This window comes from Sus scrofa, chromosome 7 (assembly GCF_000003025.6).
Source record: "Sus scrofa isolate TJ Tabasco breed Duroc chromosome 7, Sscrofa11.1, whole genome shotgun sequence".
Classification (NCBI taxonomy): Eukaryota; Metazoa; Chordata; class Mammalia; order Artiodactyla; family Suidae; genus Sus; species Sus scrofa.
In genome coordinates, this window is record NC_010449.5 from 112,668,132 (window position 1) to 112,687,213 (window position 19,082).

General features: G+C 41.2%; 1 protein-coding gene across 6 annotated transcripts in view; it reads right to left on the reverse strand.

The window, feature by feature from the left end:
- RPS6KA5 (ribosomal protein S6 kinase A5) overlaps positions 1 to 19,082 on the reverse strand; it is a 191,682-nt gene that overhangs the window by 106,147 nt on the left and 66,453 nt on the right. For all 6 annotated transcript variants that reach the window (XM_021099611.1, XM_021099610.1, XM_021099614.1 and 3 more), the window contains one exon: positions 3,992 to 4,210. In XM_021099611.1, coding sequence (XP_020955270.1) covers positions 3,992 to 4,210 — 219 coding nt within the window. The remainder of the gene's footprint in view (positions 1 to 3,991; positions 4,211 to 19,082) is intronic.

Below are 19,082 nucleotides of genomic sequence, written 5' to 3' on the forward strand. Positions count from 1 at the left end.
GGGGTGTGTGTTAGCTAGACTTACCGTGGTGATCACTCTGCAATATACACAGATATCAAATCATCAGGGTGCACGCCTGCAACTAATATACTGCTTTAAGTCAATTATACCTCAATTAAGAAAATCTTAAAAAAAAAAAAAGACACAAGAAGAAGTGATGCCTAGTTCCCTACTCATTCAATCTGGGCTGGTCTTGTGTTACAAGTGAGGCTGTGTGAATTGCAGAGCTGGCCTCAGAAGGCCTTGCAACCTCTGCCTTTGCCTCTTGGCTGTCTTCGGGAGTTACCCTGAGACGTCCATGAAATGAAGAAGCCTGTCTACGACACCAGAGGATGAAAGGAAAAGAGCGGTGTCCCAGCCAACAGCAGCACCAACTTTCAGATAAGTGAAAGCATCTTAGCCCTTCAAGCCTGGCCAACTCTCCAGCTGACCACCAGATGAACAAGCCCAGGCTAAATCAGCAGGGATCTGCCCAGCCAACCCATAGAATCATGAGAAATTAAACCACTGTTTAAGCAATAAAATTTTAGAATGGTTTGTTATACAGCAATAAAAAACATGTATCACTGGATATTAAATGAAATGAAAATTTATTAACCAGGAAAGGTAGACATCATTAACTGGGGGGAAAAAAAAAGCTAGTTACAAATCCTACACACAGGACAACATTACTTTGATAAAACACACACGCATCCAGACACACAGACAGATCTAAAAGGATAGAGAGATATGTGCATAAGAAACTCCGGGAGTTCCCGTCGTGGTGCAGTGGTTAACGAATCTGACTAGTAACCATGAGGTTGCGGGTTCGGTCCCTGCCCTTGCTCAGTGGGTTAATGATCCGGCGTTGCCGTGAGCTGCGGTGTAGGTCGCAGACGCGGCTCAGATCCCGAGTTGCTGTGGCTCTGGCGTAGGCCGGTGGCTACAGCTCTGATTCCACCCCTAGCCTGGGAACCTCCATATGCTGCTGGAGCGGCCCAAGAAATAGCAAAAGGACAAAAAAAAAAAAAAAAAAAAAAAAAAGAAAAGAAAAAAAAGAAACTCCAGGAAATGAAAATATTTTTTTTTCTTATTTTTGTTTTCCTATGTGCATATATATGCTTTTGTAGTAACAAAGCAGTTGTTAAAAAGAGCACATTTTTAAAAAGGTCTATGGTATTAACTTATTCATCAGACTAAAAGATCAGGTGGATCCTGAGAAGTTTGACACGTAGATTCTTTTTTCTAACCTTATGACAGTACACAAAAACCAAAGTTGGTTAATAAGCCTTTAAAGACAGTTTATGGGTGAAATCATCTCCCCCAGATTCATATACTGAAGTCTTAACCCCCAATACCTCAGAATGTGACTGTTTTGGGGTTTAGGGCCAATTAATTTATTACGTTATTAAACATGAGGCAATTAGGGTGGGCTCTAATCCCATCTGACCGGTGTCATTACAAAAGAAGAGGAAATTTGAACCGAAAAAGCAACACCGGGGATGTGACTGCACAGAACGACCACGTGAAAAGGCAGCAAGAGGGCAGCCACCTGCAAGCCAAGGAGAAAGGCTTAGAACAGACCCTTTCCTTACGGCCCTCAGGGGAAACCCAGCCTGCTGGCACCCCAGTTTGGGACTTCCAGGAGCCAGAACTGTAAAAAAAAAAAAAAAAAAGGAGAGAAGAAAGTTCTGCTATTTAAACCACTCAGTCTGTGATATTTTGTTAGGGCAGCCCTAGCAGACGAGAACGGCATCTGGAGAACTGACCTGGTGTGTGTTCTAAGCACTGCAAACAAAATAACTGAACGTAATTATTTATGTCTTAATAAAATAAAAAACAGTTCATAACAAAATCATGTGCTGGATTTCTGAAAAGTTTTGCCTTTGAAAAGTCTCACAACAGCTACACAACATGCACACAGAGAATGAGGTGAACTTATCTGCGTGGAGAGGAGGGGGAGGGCCTTTCCAAATGCACGGCCTCTCCCAAGAACGAATACGCTCTCGAGTCTACTTTCTCCTCTTAAGCTGGTGCAAGAGATAGGTGTTCTTGCCTTGGTTTGTATTTATTTGTTTGTGGGCCACCAACAAAGAGCAAAAATAATGGAGCATCAACAACAAAAAGGCAACATTATCAAGGGCTACTGTTGTTTAATCAAATACACGCTATTTCACTCATCTACTTATAAGTTAAACTATTATTTACAAAAACTACACCATTTACAATAAAGAATTTTTAAAAGGCTGAGTACAGTTATGGTCAGAGAACAGAAAGCAGGAAAGAGAGAGACAAAAGCTGTGGTGTGGTGGTACAGGGGCCAGGAGTCTGGGTTCTTACTGCTTCTGGTTCCACTAGCTGTACGACCTCAGGCATGTGATTTACTTTTATGAGCTGGTTTATTGTAAAGAGAGATGCCTGGACAAAAGAAGAATCATTTCTCAACTAGTCTTCATGGACTCCCTGAAGCTTCCTGGCAATTCTGGGAGGGAGAAGACCAGAAATAAACTGTAGGGTCTGGTGCCCTGAAGCTCAGATTCAAGCAGTGCTACTCTATTCCATTTGTTTTCCATTTGAATGTTTGTGTTTTCACTTGATGGAAGGGTTCCCTGCTAAAGATGTTGAAACCATTATGTTGAAATGCTTTGTCCCTACAACCTTCTGGGTAAAAATACGGAAGGAATATGCACTTAAAAATCAGTAAATATGCCCTTAAAAATCAGCTGAGCAGACATCCACAGGAGGCAGAAAGAAGGGCTGGAACAATGAGCAGATGTTGACATTAGTGGGGAGCAGGGACTCTGACGGGACAGGAGAGACTGTGGTCTGTGTACTTCAAAGACGCGGGCTGGCTGGTTGACGGCAAGCACTGCAAAATGAGCCTAACATGTAACTTCATTACTCGAAAGTGAATGCAATTTTAAGCATCATTAATAAAAGTATAATTTCCAAAATGAGAGCATTCAATAATGCTGCCACATAATATATATACACACTATTTCACACTATTCCATATATACTAAAACACCTGTTTGTAACACCAATAGTCAGACCTGAGTTCCAACTTCATTCTCAAGCTTATCCCACGTGTGGGACTGCAGGAAATGCAGCTTCCAGAACCTTCAACATCTCTAAATGAGGGGACCCCGGTGGAGGTGTGGTGGTTATGATACTATGGGTAATGCCCAGCATGGCGCTGGCATACTGAAGGCACTCAAGAAATAGCTTACTGAGCCCTATGTGAAATTCTATCTCACCTAAGCCTCAGAATAGATCAATCAATAGGGGACTGCACTATATAAATGCAAATTCCAAGAAGAATGGGATGAAAATTGCAACAGAACAAATACGGTGGCAGAGTTTAACACCAGAAGCACTGCCATTTACTTCTAGTAGGAACAGAAAATGGCACAAGTTTTCTGCAAAGTAATCTGGGAATATCCAGAGGATGTTTCAAAGTCCATACACAAGGATCCAAGACTATCTGGCAAAGGAAGGGATTCAGAAAGTATCTGTGGGTAGAATGAGAGTGATCGAGGGGTTGACTGGTTAGTGGGTTATCTCCATTAAACGCAGGTTTTTCACCAGAAAAGCAAAGCATCGCTAAGCACAGAAATCCTTTCTTTCCTTTTTATTTTCCCCAGTTACTGATTTCCATCCATATCCACTTGTAGTCCCAAAGCTGCATATTCCTAAGAACCCCTAAAGCAGAAAGTGGGGCCCACTTCACCTTTCAGCTCCTCACACTGGAATGGAAGATAGCACCTTAGCGACGCAAGTGTTTAAGATGAATAAAGGAGCGTGGACGAGAAGAACGTAAATTCCTTCAGGGTGGGACATCCCAAATCCAGGGCGATCATGATGTTTGAGGGAACGCCACCACGATGAGAAGAATGCAAGTCAAAGGATTCCGCTTCTTCTCAGGCTGAAGCATGCCGCCCTCCGAGTGCATTACAACTCAAGACCCGCGTTTCTGTAAGAAGTCCACAGTCTGACGACAACGGACACTTACCTAAAATGAGATGAAGTTTGGTTTCTGTCTGGAAAGCATAGTGCAGCGTCACCAAAAACGGCGACTGTCGGATGTGCTCCAGGACCTGTCGTTCCGTCCTCGTGTGCTCCGTGGTTTTGGCCTTTTGAACTATGGTTGCCTTTTTCAAAACTTTCATGGCGTACAGCTTTCCGGCATCGTGACCACTTATTTTACGAACCAGAAATACTTTTCCATAAGCTGAAGATGAAAGAAATAAAAAGAGTTAAAAGGCTACACAGGCAGAGCGGTAACTGCGTGCAAGCTGAGAAGTTAACAACGCACAAAAGAAGATTCTTTGAATGGAAAAGGATCCTTACAGCTGTTTCCAACAGTTCTTTGATAGATTTCTCCAATTTTATGCCCGATATGTTTCCGGGTCTAACCTTCAGTTTTTACAGACCTAACCGCTGCTGACAAAGTTATGCTTTCACTCTTGTACTGTTATTCTCCCCTCAGTATTTTTAGCTGTAGGAAACTAGCTGTTATTATGGTCAATTAACCACAATCCAATTCTGGAACAACTAGGACATTTTAGACATCAGATGAAAACCTCTAGGTTTTGCTACCGTTGTAAACAAATGAAAACAGTTCTTAGCAAGAATCTCATTCGCACATTTAAGTCAAGTACCTCTCTACTTGTCTAAAAAGCCTAAAGCAACATAAGCTGACATTACATAAACAAGAGAGACCTTCAGATGTAAAAGACACTAAACTGCAAGCAATAGCAACAGAAGCCCCTCTACATCTCTGGGCAGTAATTCATGTTGCCACATTTTCCCTAAGAAAGGGCTTGAATCCAAGCAGAACCCGTGGACTTTCTGTGTCCCCCATGTCTCCTTTTTTAGGGAATAAATTCAGCCTCCATGACCTTCCCTGAGTTTCAAAGGACAGGTTCAAACAGGTACTAATCAGGGAAGGGAGGGGATGCAAAGACCAGGGAGAAGCCCTCAAGAGACAATAGCGCAGCTTTGGGGCAGGATTCTCGAGGAATATAGATAACAGTATCTTTGAGTTCTTCTGCTCAACTAGCCCCCACCCAGACAAATGGAAGATGTTAATGAAGCATCCTTTATCCTGGAAAGAAGACCACCAGACCCCTGAACACCAGCTTTGAGAACAATGCAAGCTTGCCTCTACCCTGATTCTTATCTGCGACCCTATCTCCCACTCCCCAAACTATAAAACCACCTCCTAATCCCTTCCAAAGAGGGCATGGTCTTTAAGGCATTGGCGTGTTGGGGCCTCCTTTGCCTGGCAAAGCAAGAAAGCTATCTTTTTCTCCTTCACCCAAAACTCTTGTCTCTGCATTTCTCTTAGGCAACAGCGGACAGAGGCCGAGTTTCAGCAACAAGCTAAATCAGGCAAATCCTGTGTACAGTGCCGCTCCCCAAGGTGAAGGCATTGGGGTCATATGCCGTATGGATACTGTGCCCAGAGCAGGAATCTGTGCTTACTTTCCTAGAAAACGGGGGCGAGAACAGCAAGAGTGGGAGGAAGGCGGAGGAGGAAGGCAGGTCAAAACACTGAGAGGAGGGGTAGGTCCCAATTCATCCCCACGAGGTATAAAGCCTCTTCCCTTTTCCAAAGGCAAACACCTCCTGGGATGGCTGAGCCCAGGCCCACTTCTGAAGTTAAGAGCTTGCATCAGACGGTTCTGGAGTATGGCTGGGTCCTGACCCAGACCCCAGCTTCCACAGACTCGGCCCACAGCCCAGTATTGAGCACATAATTCTGTACTAATCCACCCCCTGGAAGAAGACGGCTTTAAGAGAAGGGTTCTTGGACTCTGATGTTATTCAGTTCAGTACTTCAGGAAGGAAATTAGTGCTGCCGCTTGATATACAATGGTACTGATACTCGTGAGGAAGGAGAGAAGTAACACCTAAGTAACCACTGGCTACGCAGGCTCTGTGCTCCACAAATTGCACGTGTTGATTCACGGAATCCTCAGAATAGCCAATCAAGTTGGTACTTTTAGTAATGCCATTTTGCAGATGAGGAAACAGGTTCACAATACTTTAGGAACTGGCCAGGAGATTTGGGTAAAAAGTGGTAGAACTGATTCAAATGCAAGCAGCATGATTCCAGGGACCACACACTTAACCATAAACGATTTTTTTTTTTTAAAAGAGAGACAGATTCTTCATGAATACTAGAAATTGGATGTCCTGGATCTTAATAAAATCAACCCCAAAAGCACACTGAACACATTCTGGAATACAGAAAAGGCTTCACAAAAAGTTTGTGTCTTATCTCACGGTAAATAACACAACTACAGATTGAGATTTTAGCAAGGTGGAAGTGAACCAAAAAAGACAATGACAACTTTTAGAAACTAACAAATTAGCCTAAAGCATAAAAATGAAAAAAAGTGAATCCATTCAGAAGCAGAGGAATGAAGCTGGACAACATGCTAATGAAGTGTTCCTTCCCCAGAGTGAGGCGCTATATAAACTCGGGAGAAAGTCTAGTCCTCTACACATATGGAATTTTTGCGTCTCCTGCAGTCACGTGGCACCTGCTCTGAGTTCCTGTTTTCTGAGAATCCCATCTCCTTAGAAACTATGCCATCCATCAATCTCCGACCAGTAAAATCTTTCTACAGCATCATCGAAGGATGGCCATGAGCTTCTTCCGAGCGCTCATGTGTGTCTTTCAGCCCCAGTGCTGACCCTGTGGCAGACAGACCACAGGGTGTGAGCAGCTAAGAGCTGAGTAATGTCAGGCACTTTAGACATAGATTAACTCATTTGATTCTTATAACATCCCACTGCGGAAGGGGGGAGAATGACCTCTACTTTCCAGAAGAGGAAACTGGAGCGTAGAAGAGGTGGGTCGCTTGTCCAAGGTCACACCTGCCCCAGGGGTCTGACTCCTGCGCCCACCCTCGCATTGGAGAATAATCCCATAGGCAAGTAAACAAGGAATCAGACATCAAACATGTGTCACCACATAGGGGAGGCGTTGTTGTAATGGCAGAACAGACACAGCGCTACTACTTTCAAGAGGACAAGGTTCTGTAAAGCGGCCCATTTTATTGATGGGGATCTAAATATTAATGTTCCCTACCTTGAGTAGGAACAAGCCTTTCCATTAACATTCACCTGTCAGTCCTTCTATACCTTCTGGACTTACAAAAAAGAATAACTTAAAAATATTTTAAAATATCATCATGTCATCTCATGGAAGCAAAAGTTCCTTATTCCTTAAATCAATCTAAAAGTAAATGACTTTAGGGAGTTTCCACTGTGGCTCAGTGGGTTAAGAATACAACACATTGTCCATGACGATGCAGGTTTGATCCCTGGCCTCGATCAGTGGGCCAAGAATTCGGCGTTGCTGCAAACTTCAGGGTAGGCCATGGATGTGGCTCAGATCCTACATTGCTGTGGCTGTGCTGTAAGCGTGCAGCGGCAGCTCTGATTCAAGCCCTAGCCCAGGAACTTCCATATGCCACAGGTGTAGCCGTACAAAGAAAATAAATAAATAAGTAAAAGTAAATGACTTTAAAACCTTGTATCACTAGAAGACTCCCTTGATGTGCTCTGATTTTGTAAATACTTTTTTCGTTGACTCTTTTCCCTGTTACTTCAAAAAATGTCATTTTTTACCCCAAATAAATGTGAGGGAGAATAAGATGTTAATGTGTGGGGTCAAATAATACAAACTTTTCCTTTCTTGCCATGTTATACACTGTTTGGTCAAATAATAAAACCATCCTCCTTGCCATTTGATGATATCTAGAAGTCTTCCGTAATATAAGCTAAAGACTACATACCCTGCCCTTACCACTATTTTTATCTATCAGGTAAATGTCAGGGGAAAAAGTATGATGAAGCTCACAAATCTTTTGTTTTTACTTTTATAACTGCAATGATTAACCCAAGCTACAGTACTTCTATTATAAGGCAAGCACCAAGAGATGCTTATGTCAATAAAATTCACGGAGTGCCTTACCACGTTCCAAACAAGTCTTTCAGACAAACAAGATCTTGCTCATGAGTGGGCTGCTTAACGAAAACAGAGTTGCCTCTAAATAGTCTCATTTTTTGAAGCACCCATAAGGCTGCTTATCACACTGCAAAGGGGGAAGAAAACACATTTACTGTGGCCAAGACCTGGAAGGAGCCACCTTCCCTGACTGAGCTGCTTTGCAGATTAGAGGGAGAAAGTGAAGTCGTCCTTCTGTCGAACAGCACCATCCAGTCCAGAACCGCCTACGTGTTTCCAGTATTTCAAGAGGGGCCACTGAAATTGGACTTGGTGGCAATTTTCTTTCCTTTTAGTTTGCAACAAGACGAATGATTGACGGCCTTGTAGCGAAGCCAATTCCTGGCTTTCATCCACTACGTAAGCTGATGTTAAAGAATTTCTATTTTCAAAGCATCTTTTGGACACTGCGAAGGCTACCAATGGTGAAAACTCTTTTGGCCCAAAGAGGCAAATCATATTCCTTCTTGCTCAGATGGAGCCCCTAAAATGGATATTTAGCAACACATCTGGGTTTCCTGCTTGGGTAAAAAAGACTAATAAGTTTCATGCTTCATGCTTCAAGCATGACCCTCTCATTTCTGCGTTCACATGCAATGGCTTCCAATGCGCTCCTAGTGAACTTCACAGAAGCCTTGTGCACTGCTCTGAAGCTTATCAATTTCTTCAGAGTCACGGCCTTTCCAAGACACTCTCTTAAGAAATGGAGCAAAAGAGGACATGGAATTTACTGGTTTTCTGGAGGACATGTCTAGCAGCCCTTGAAGTCCTACTTATTTTGAGATTGAGGGAAAGTGAACTCTAAAAATAAGTAACAAGAAGGAGTCATTCCTGGTTTAGCCTGACAAACATCTGTGACCATATGAACGAGGTAAATCTTTCCATTTAAGGCCTTACAGACACTGCTTTGGATGCTGCCACAGACCTGTGTGCTCTTATGGCCAGGCTTCCATTTCTGAAGAGAGAACTGGATTAAGACAAACCCATAAGCTCCTCCAAGGCTGAAGGAAGAATTCCATAGCGTAGGGCAAAAACTACAGATGTCTTATAAAAGTCACTTCCATCCAAACTGAAATGTGGTCTTAACAATCCTATTCTACCTGAAGCAGACAGCACAATGTTGACAAATTTTGTTGACAATGATCTCAATGACTCGATGATGAAGGAAATAATGTAAAATGAGCCAAATGCAATGTCAAGGGGAAAGATGGACCTTCAGGAAAAGAACAGCCTTGGACGAGGTCTCAGTGTGCTTTTCCACAGGTGTGGCTCTCATTCCACTGGCCACAATTATCATTATGAATTGGGTTTTTAGCACTTGCTGTCACAATAAAGAAAAATTAAAATGGACTGAGAGTTTTAAAGCAAGATGACAGTCATACTGTCACGTCAAAAGCCCATGAACAGTTTTGACTACTTTTTCAAGCTAAACAAAAGCAGCCTTCTTGCTGAAAGTTATTTTGAGCATAATTAAACTGATCTTTTTATTTCATTTGTAAAATCAGAATTCCTTAAAAATTTTTAGGAAGTAGCCTTTAATCTTTGCATGAAAATGATAAGAGTAATTTGTTTAAAAATATGTCTTACAGTCTGTAAAAACAATCGATTTTCAATGCCATATAACCAAAAGCAAGGAAAATCTGTGTATATTTACATGTGTTATCCTGGAGAAAAAGATTAAGAACTAGAAAGTCTCTGGTTTAATTCCTTCAGTAGAGCACTTACTCAGGACAGGCAGCTCCCTCTAGGGTCCGAATGCTCAACCACTGTGGGATCACTGTTTTCTGCCACTCAAACAATTATTAATGCTGCTTAAAACTGTATACACTGTACACGCTGCCTACCAGCCATGCCACACTTTAGGTTCATACTGAACGTGGGGCGTAAACTACTGTACTTAAAGGATTGCTTAGGGAGTTCCCGTTGTGGCACAGTGGAAACACATCCGACTGGAACCATGAGGTTGTAGGTTCAATCCCTGGCCTCGCTCAGTGGGTTAAGGATCCGGCATTGCTGTGAGCTGTAGTGTAGACTGCAGACACGGCTCAAATCTGGTGTGGCTGTGGCTGTGACATAGGCTGGCAGCTGTACCTCCCATTAGACTCCTAGCCTGGGAACCTCCATATGCTGCAGGTGTGGCCCTAAAACAAACAAACAAACAAACAAACAAACACACAACTGCTTTAAAAAATATGGCAGAAACTCTCTTAATGACTTCCACTAACTGGTAGGCCCCTCCTGTAAAATACAGCACCCCACACTGATGCCCATAACCAGTTCCCCTGTGTACCGCTGTCCCCATACAGTTCAGCTTTCTGCTTCACACTAGCCTCTTATACTGCCTTACTTGTGTGTGCCTGGGGTATACGTTATTCTTATATAATTTAACTATACATTACATAAACCACTGAAATGTAAATGTGAAAGGAGAAAAATGAGGTTGAAAGCTTTGGAAGAATTTGATAAAGGCAAGAAACTTACCGTCAAAAAGAACTGCTGAAGAATTAGGTGTAGGTGAAACAACTATAAAAGGCTAGGGGGAAAATTGTGAAACTCTAAAAGGATTTTATACTCAGATCACTTCAAACGTGTCTGGTTCTCACTCCACTGTAAAGGATCGGAAACTTAATTCTAGATGATGCATTACAAGTGTGGTTTTATGCAAAACAAACCCCTGTTTAAGAACCCACTCTCAAAAGAGTCTTGTGCCGACAAGCAAAGGCTGGAAAGTGAAGATATGTTTATCTGTTTTAAGTGACAAGCAATACGTTCAAAGCACATATTTATATATCCTTTAAAAATGATTTTCCACTTTAACCAACTTTTTTTGATTAACCACAGGTACCAATCTTGACATATGAGAGAAAGTCCACTAACTAAAGAATCACATTCAGTGCTGCTGGAATTCAATCCTCACTCACCCTTCCAGAATACTGGAATCTTGTTAAAGGGTGACCTGCCATCAACCATACCAGCTATGCCTCCCAGCTTGCTTTCATTCTCAGTCTGGTAAACATACCTTTGGGGTTGTCATCTAAACTGTTGATAAAAATATAAACCTTGTGGCTCAAAATGCCATAAGTACTCTTAAGAAAAGGCGAATGCTTACTACAACCTAAATCATCTGGCTTCTACCCACCTCTTTCCATCTTCCCACCATCCTGTTCACTCACTCCTTCAGACACACAGCCTCTCCTGACTTCCCCGACTAGTACAGTTCCTCTAACTTGATACTCTCATAACACCACACATGCCCTGCCATAGAAATTGTCAGAAACACGAGTTTTCATTTATTTGTGTGACTGCTTTATTGTGTAGCTTTTACTGGACTATAATTTCCACAAAACCATGGACCATGTCTGGTTTTACTCACTTTGTATCCTTAGCAAATCATTCTGGGGCTGGCACACGATGGAAACTCAAAGAACACTGAGTGCATGAAAAGAAGTGAACATGTTAGCAAGCACAGAAAGAGCTCTACAGCATATAGCCAAGGACCCTCTTCTCAGCTGAAGTGCTGATCTAAGGTTGAAGGTGGGTCTTTTGGAAAAGAAACACACAGAGTTCTCATTGTGGCTCAGTGGTAATGAACTCAACTAGTATCCATGAAGATGCAGGTTCGATCCTTGGCCCTGCTCAGTGGGTTAAGGATCCAGCATTGCTACAAGCTATGGTGTAGGTTGCAGATGTGGCTCGGATCTGGCATTGCTGTGGCTGTGGTGCAGGCTGGCAGCTGCAGCTCTGATTTGACTCCTAGCCTGGGAACTTCCATATGGTGTGGGTGTGGCCCTAAAGAAAAGAAAACAAAACAAAACTAAAAAAGAAGGCACAATAAGAACATGGAAGGAACTTCCGTATGCAGCAGATGTGGAAGAAGAAGAACAAGAGGAGGAAGAAGAAGGGGAAGAAAGAAGGAGAAGCAGTGGAAGAAGAGAAGGAGAAAAAGAAACTCACAATGCAGATCCAGAGAACAGAGCTGGAGCTTGCTGACTCTTTCCCTCTGCAGAAGGAACAATGGGCTTTCACTTTTAAGTTGGGTATTAAATGATTCCTGACAACACACGAAGTGAAAAGTGAGCTCAGGAAACTCAGCTGCCACCACTGCAGAAAAGGAAGATATTGCTTTTTAGAGCCGCACCCGTGGCATATGGGCGTTCCCAGGCTAGGGGTCAAATTGGAGCTACAGTTGCCGGCTTACGCCACAGCCGCAGCAATGCGCAGATCCGAGCTGCATTTGCCATCTACACTGGAACTTTAACCCACTGAGCAAGGCCAGGGACTGAACCCACTAGCCAGGGATTGAACCTGCTAGGCAGATTCATTTCTGCTGCACAACAGGAACTCCGGAAAAGGAAGATATCTTAACATCTATAAATGGCCACTGCTTTGTCATCTGCCACAACAACATAAGAACTGATTACAATGCCTGCCCACCTCGCTTTCTCATATGTAATCTCACTAGAGGAAAGAGTTCGATTTTGCCACATGGGACATGTCCAGGGCGCTGATAGTCCATCCACTGGCCTTCCGCTCCATCTTCCCCTGGAAACTTCATTCGCCCACGTCGGCAGCATGAGGAATGGAACCTAAATACTCTATTAGAACGCGAAAGCTCACTGGTCCTGCTCTTGGAACTGGCATCCTTGTTAACAGGCCAGCCACGTGGACGTGGTAAGTACCTCGAGGGTGGTATGTATCAAGCCCCGGTAAGACCACCGTCACTGAACGGATTCTCAGCAACAGCAGCTTCATTTCACTGTGACTGCAGCATAATCAATGCCCAAAAGGCAAACACTCAGGGGGTTCAATGGTGAAGCGGACTAACCGTAATTTGGCACCCTTAAAGACTCATCTGAAATATCTGATTAATTAGACCTCAGAATTGAAAGGAAATATTACTGTTCATCCCTGTAGTTCTCTAAAATCTACCCTGTGTTTCAAGAGAAAGCACCCCACTTGGGCCACAGCAGTAACAAGTTCCATCCAGAAACACACTGCGATAAATTGAGGTTTAGTCCTCTGTGCGCCACTTACTAAAGAGATTACATCAATAAAGTTATGTTTTTTCAAGAGTAGCTCCATATCTTTTGTCAAAGACGCTAGTCTCCTGACATCATTTACCGACCATAATAAAAGAGCCATTTGATAACTTCAGCACTTGTTAAAAGTCTCTCTAGACCAATTTTTTCCAACTGTGGGCGGAGACTCATTAGTGAACGATGACATCAATTAAGTGGGTCCAAACAGCCTCTTAAAACTTAAAAACTAGGAGTTCCCGTCGTGGCGCAGTGGTTAACGAATCCGACTAGGAACCATGAGGTTGCGGGTTCGGTCCCTGCCCTTGCTCAGTGGGTTAACATCTGGCGTTGCCGTGAGCTGTGGTGTAGGTTGCAGACACGGCTCGGATCCCGCGTTGCTGTGGCTCTGGCGTAGGCCGGTGGCTACAGCTCCGATTGGACCCCTAGCCTGGGAACCTCCATATGCCGCGGGAGCGGCCCAAGAAATAGCAACAACAACAACAACAGCAAAAAGACAAAAAAAAAAAAAAAAAAAAAAAAAACTTAAAAACTAAAAAGGAATTGAATATACTAAAAGCATTTCACAAAACTCCTGTTTCCTCTTTATACACATGCACATGTGTGGGTATGATGTGAATGTAAACAAATCTAAGCGCGGGAGAGAAAAAGAGCAGCACAGAACAATGGTTAAGAACAGACTGCTGCTTGACTGCATGGCTCTGAAGCCTAGATGTGCTGTTTATTAGCTGTGTTACCTTGGGCAAAACAGTTAACACAACTGTGTCTCAGCTTCATCAGTAGGGACAATAATACTTCTTACATCATATGGTCTGGGGATTAAATTAATTAATGTAAGGATCTAGAACAGGGCATGGCAGACAACAAACATTACATAAGTGTTAGTGCAAAAAAGTGTGTGTGTGTGTATCTCTAAATGTCTATACACATAAATACACATACTGAACTGCAATACAAAAATGTACCTCTTTTATCCTATAGGTAATAGTCAAAAACACTTGAAAGCCACTGCTCTAGATGAATTTATATGCCTTTCCTTTAAAAAAAATCAAAGAATTTTCTCTTTACACATCTCTCTTGGTAACCTCAGAGTTAAACTTAGGACCCGATTACAATGGCTATCTCAGACCAGATTTCTATAATTCTATTTCACTTCCCTGCTATCTGGCTTTTACTGTTTTCATTTGTTTGGGGTTTTTTTGTTTGTTTGTTTTTTTAGGTTCCCTATTTTTTTTCTGTCTTTGAAATTGCCCTTAAATCTCTTTTAGAAAATAGAAAATTTTCAAATTTGAAGATTTAAAATAAAATGCACTTGATTTTACATGTTTTTCAAACAGAAGCACTGAATCCTAAATTCCTTAACATGATAACTGAACACTAAATTCCAAATATTAAAAAAATGCATATTTATAAAACAAATTATTGCAACATAACTTTAAAATAAAAGGGGAGAAATTGAGCCATTTAAGCGACCATTTTTAAAAGTCAGCCACTGTTGCTAGGATTTGTAAAATCAAAAAGAAAATGTCTAAGATTAATGAGGTAGACTGACTAAAATAGATTATTTTACAAGGAAAAGCTATGAACTTGAAACACGCTTGATTAAATAAACAGATGCTAAAGGCAAACAAGAGACATAGTAAAAGCACATGAAATCATAGGCAGTAATTTTTATTAAAGAGACAGGCCATTTGTTTTAGGCATAAACATTTACATCCTCTCTAGAAGATATATAACAAAGAGGATCTGCAAGAGACTTAATAAAAGTGCCAGCATTCTAGATTTAATCCAGTTTTAGTCTGTACACTAACCAGGGCCATTTAATTCATTTGCTTAACTACTTTAAATGGTCAAAAACAAGTATGCAACTGAATTAGGACCACAAACCAGTATATCTTATCATGGATGGTGATAGCTTCTAAAAAAAAAAAATTAATATATAAAAAGATTGAAAACAAAAAAAATAGTTACAGGAATGACTCTACTGATTCCATTTATGCATACTATATTAGTTTGAATAATTAAAGACATTGTATATCTTCTCGATCAACACAAAAAATTTTTATTATAGTTGATTTATAATGTATTCATTTCTGCTGTACAGCAAAGTGGTTCAGTTATACATATATATTCATTTCATATTCTTTTCCATCATGGTTTATCACGGGATGTTAAATATAGTTCCTTATGCTACACAGTAGGACTTTATTGTTTACCCATCCTATATACAATCTTTGCATCTGCTAATCTCAAACTCCCAATCCTTCCCTCCCCACTGGCAGCCACAATTCTGTTTCTATATTTTTGAGTCTGTTTCTTTTTCAAAGATGTGTTTATTTGTGTCATATTTTATTTATTTATTTATTTATTTATTTTGTCTTTTGTCTTTTTGTCTGTTGTTGTTGTTGCTGTTGTTGCTATTTCTTGGGCCGCTCCCGCAGCATATGGAGGTTCCCAGGCCAGGGGTTGAATCGGAGCTATAGCCACCGGCCTACGCCAGAGCCACAGCAACGCGGGATCCGAGCTGCGTCTGCGACCTACACCACAGCTCACGGCAACGCCGGATTGTTAACCCACTGAGCAAGGGCAGGGACCGAACCCGCAACCTCATGGTTCCTAGTCGGATTCGTTAACCACTGCGCCACGACGGGAACTCCTGTGTCATATTTTAGATTCCACATATAAGTGATATCATATGGTATTTGTCTTTCTCTCTCTAATATGCAATCTCTAGAAAGCTATGAGAAATCTCATATCTTTCTGATATGAAATCTCTAGAGATTATCTAGTATGATAATCTCTAGGTCCATCCATGTTGCTACAAATGACATTATTTCATTCTTTTTATGGCTGAGTAATATTCCAATGAGTGTGTGTGTGCGTGCGTGCGTGCGTGCTGTGTTGCATCTTCTTAATCCATTCGTCTGTCAATGGACATTTAGGTTGTCTCCATGTCGAGGCTACTGTAAACAGTGCTGCTATGAACATAATAGGGTTACATATGGATTAGTAACTTTTCGTTTCAGAGAAAGCACTAAAACACCACATGCATTAAGCCAGTTAATAACTGCTTGTGTGTATGTGGCTGTGGCCAAATCCTGACTAACTCCATATGCATGACTCTTATAACCCACAAGCCATTTCTTACCCCTGGTCCCAAATGACTTGAAAACTAAAGATTGTGGTCCAGCAGGAACGAAGAAAAAGCAGCCAAGGAAACCATGTCCTCCTGTGAGGTCTAGACTTGAACTGACTACCCATGGAATGGGACTACCAGAGGATCTTACTAAAAGGAAAATTCAGGAAAACAAGGAAATTCATGAATAATTCTTTGTTTATGTCAACAAACAAGCTTTTGGGGACAAAGGCTTGCCTCCTCACTCCTGCTCCAAAACTTCACAAGGTTGAGGCTGAATCTAGACCCCAGCTTAGACCACAGGTTGCTCAGGCTCTTCCTCTGCCTTGCTACTCTCTCCCCTCCCTCTCTCCTTGACTTATTTCTGCAATAAATCAAGTACACCCAAATTCCTGTCCCAGGATGGTTTACTCCCAGCAAACATGACCTACAACATTATTAGTAATAAGTCAAACTGTATTTACACTAGAGAGACAATGTCAACCAACATCTTCAAATGGAATCATCTTTGGGTTGTGGTCATAAAACATCACAAACATTTAACCGCTAATATTTCCTTAAACACTGTAGGCTTACACTGAAGCATACGGTATAGTGGGTACACACAGATGCAAAACTATAAACTTTTTGAATGACGATTTTGACAATTTAATGAATACATGCTTTTAACAGGACTATTTTAATAGGGATACTTTCCAAACGCCTAAGAGAACTACATGACAAATGATGACTAAGTCATCATACTTTTTAAAAACAGTCTTTACATAACTCAACCAATTTTTATTCCCCTTCATTCCTATTGCCAAAAAGCACCTGTGTCTTTTTAAGTTGCCTAGTGCAATTCTTAGCCCCACCTAGTTGCAAATAAACCAGGAGAAAAAAGAAATGCATCTTATTTTATAAATGAGATGTTTCTGAAAAGTCTGCAGGAAAAAAAAATAAAAATATATACATCTATATTTAAAAGACTGGGAGTTTGGGGTTAGTAGATGCAAACTATTGCATTTGGAGTGGGTAAGTGATGAGATCCTGCTGTATAGCACAGGGAACTATATCCAGTCACTTGTGATGGAACACGATGGAGGATAATGTGAGAAAATGAATGTATATATAGTGTATGTAAGACTGCGTCACTTTGCTGTACAGCAGAAACTGACAGAACACTGTAAATCAACTATAATAGAAAAAAAGTCTTTTAAAATTTTTTAAAAATAAATAAAAGGCTGTCCTGTTGGGGATGATTTTCATAGAGTCTGGGTCCAATGAACAAAGAACTACCAGAGTTAACATTTCAAGGATGGCACTCAAGACCAGGGTAAACAACCCAAGAACAGTCTTTCTACTTGATAGTATTTCCACAGAACAGCTTGCAAGATCTGCTGTTAATTACATGACCCTACCCAGCAAAAAAAAAAAAGTCACATGATAAGGAAAAAGTAACCTTCTTATGAGGGTCTGAGGAAGGCACAAATGGTGCTGCTCATAGACATTATTGGAGGCAAGGCGCTTTGCATTTCTGTACTCTGCCAGCACTCATTTGAAGATTTCATAAACCCAGAAACAAACATTAAATGAAGATCATATTGTTCAACTTACGAGTCTATAAAAGGCTCACTACTCTTTCCCCAGCACCCAAAACATTACTTGCTTCTTAATAAATAAATGTGAATGAATGAATCCCAAAAGCAATGGGAATGAACTGAACGGTTTTATTTATTTTTAATTTTAAATATGTTTATTGGAAACCTGTAGCACACGGGGTTTTTTTGCGGGGGGAGCAGCAACAGGGAGAGAGAGAGAAATGGAAGCAAAATAATGCTCACTAGACCAAGGGAAGGCAAAAAAAGGAATAGTACAAATCAAAAATAGCTATAAACAGGGTACTCATTTTATTGGAATACAGTTGCTTTACAATGTGTTATTTAGGTATACACCAAAGTGACTCAGTTTTATATATATATATATATACACACACACACACACAGTCATTCTTTTTCAGATCCTTTTCCCATATAGGTTGTTACAGAGTATTAGCAGAATTCCCTGTGCTAAGTTTTCTTTTTTTTTTTTTTCTGTTTTTTTTTTTTGTTGTTGTTGTTGTCTTTTTGCTATTTATTTAGGCCGCTCCCACGGCATATGGAGGTTCCCAGGCTAGGGGTCCAATCGGAGCTGTAGCCACCGGCCTACGCCAGAGCCACAGCAACTCGGGATCCGAGCCGCGTCTGCAACCTACACCACAGCTCACGGCAACGCCGGATCGTCAACCCACTGAGCAAGGGCAGGGACCGAACCCATAACCTCATGGTTCCTAGTCAGATTCATTAACCACTGCGCCACGATGGGAACTCCCTGCTAAGTTTTCAATAGAGAAGTGATATGATCAAATTTGCACTTAAGAAAGACCTCTCTGGCTGCAGAGTGGAGAACACATTAAGAAGGAACAGCCTGAAACTTGGAAGATACCTTGGTGGTTTTATGCCTTTATTTACTGCTGGACATATTTTAGGCTCTACAATAAAACATTTGTTAAGACGTGACTCTTACTTACTTATGTATCAAGCTAATCTGAGACATTGGTAATACATTATACAAGCCTTTTAGAAGCTAGGCTTCCTTCCCTTTCAGACAGATAAATAGCTAAGGTTTATACAGCATTTACTATGTGTCAGGCAATCTAAATGTGTTATTACTCATGCATATTTTAGCATAAGACTATTAATCTAACATACATAAGGTTGTTCAGAACCTAAAATGTTTTAATAGTTGAGAAGAAAACAGAGAATGAGGAAGAAAAACAATCTTTTCATTTGACATTTTGATGTTTTTCACATTTTGACATGTGTTTCAAGGTTCCATTGCTGTTATAACAACACTGTGAGATAGGTGTTATTAACTTAGGCCAATAGGG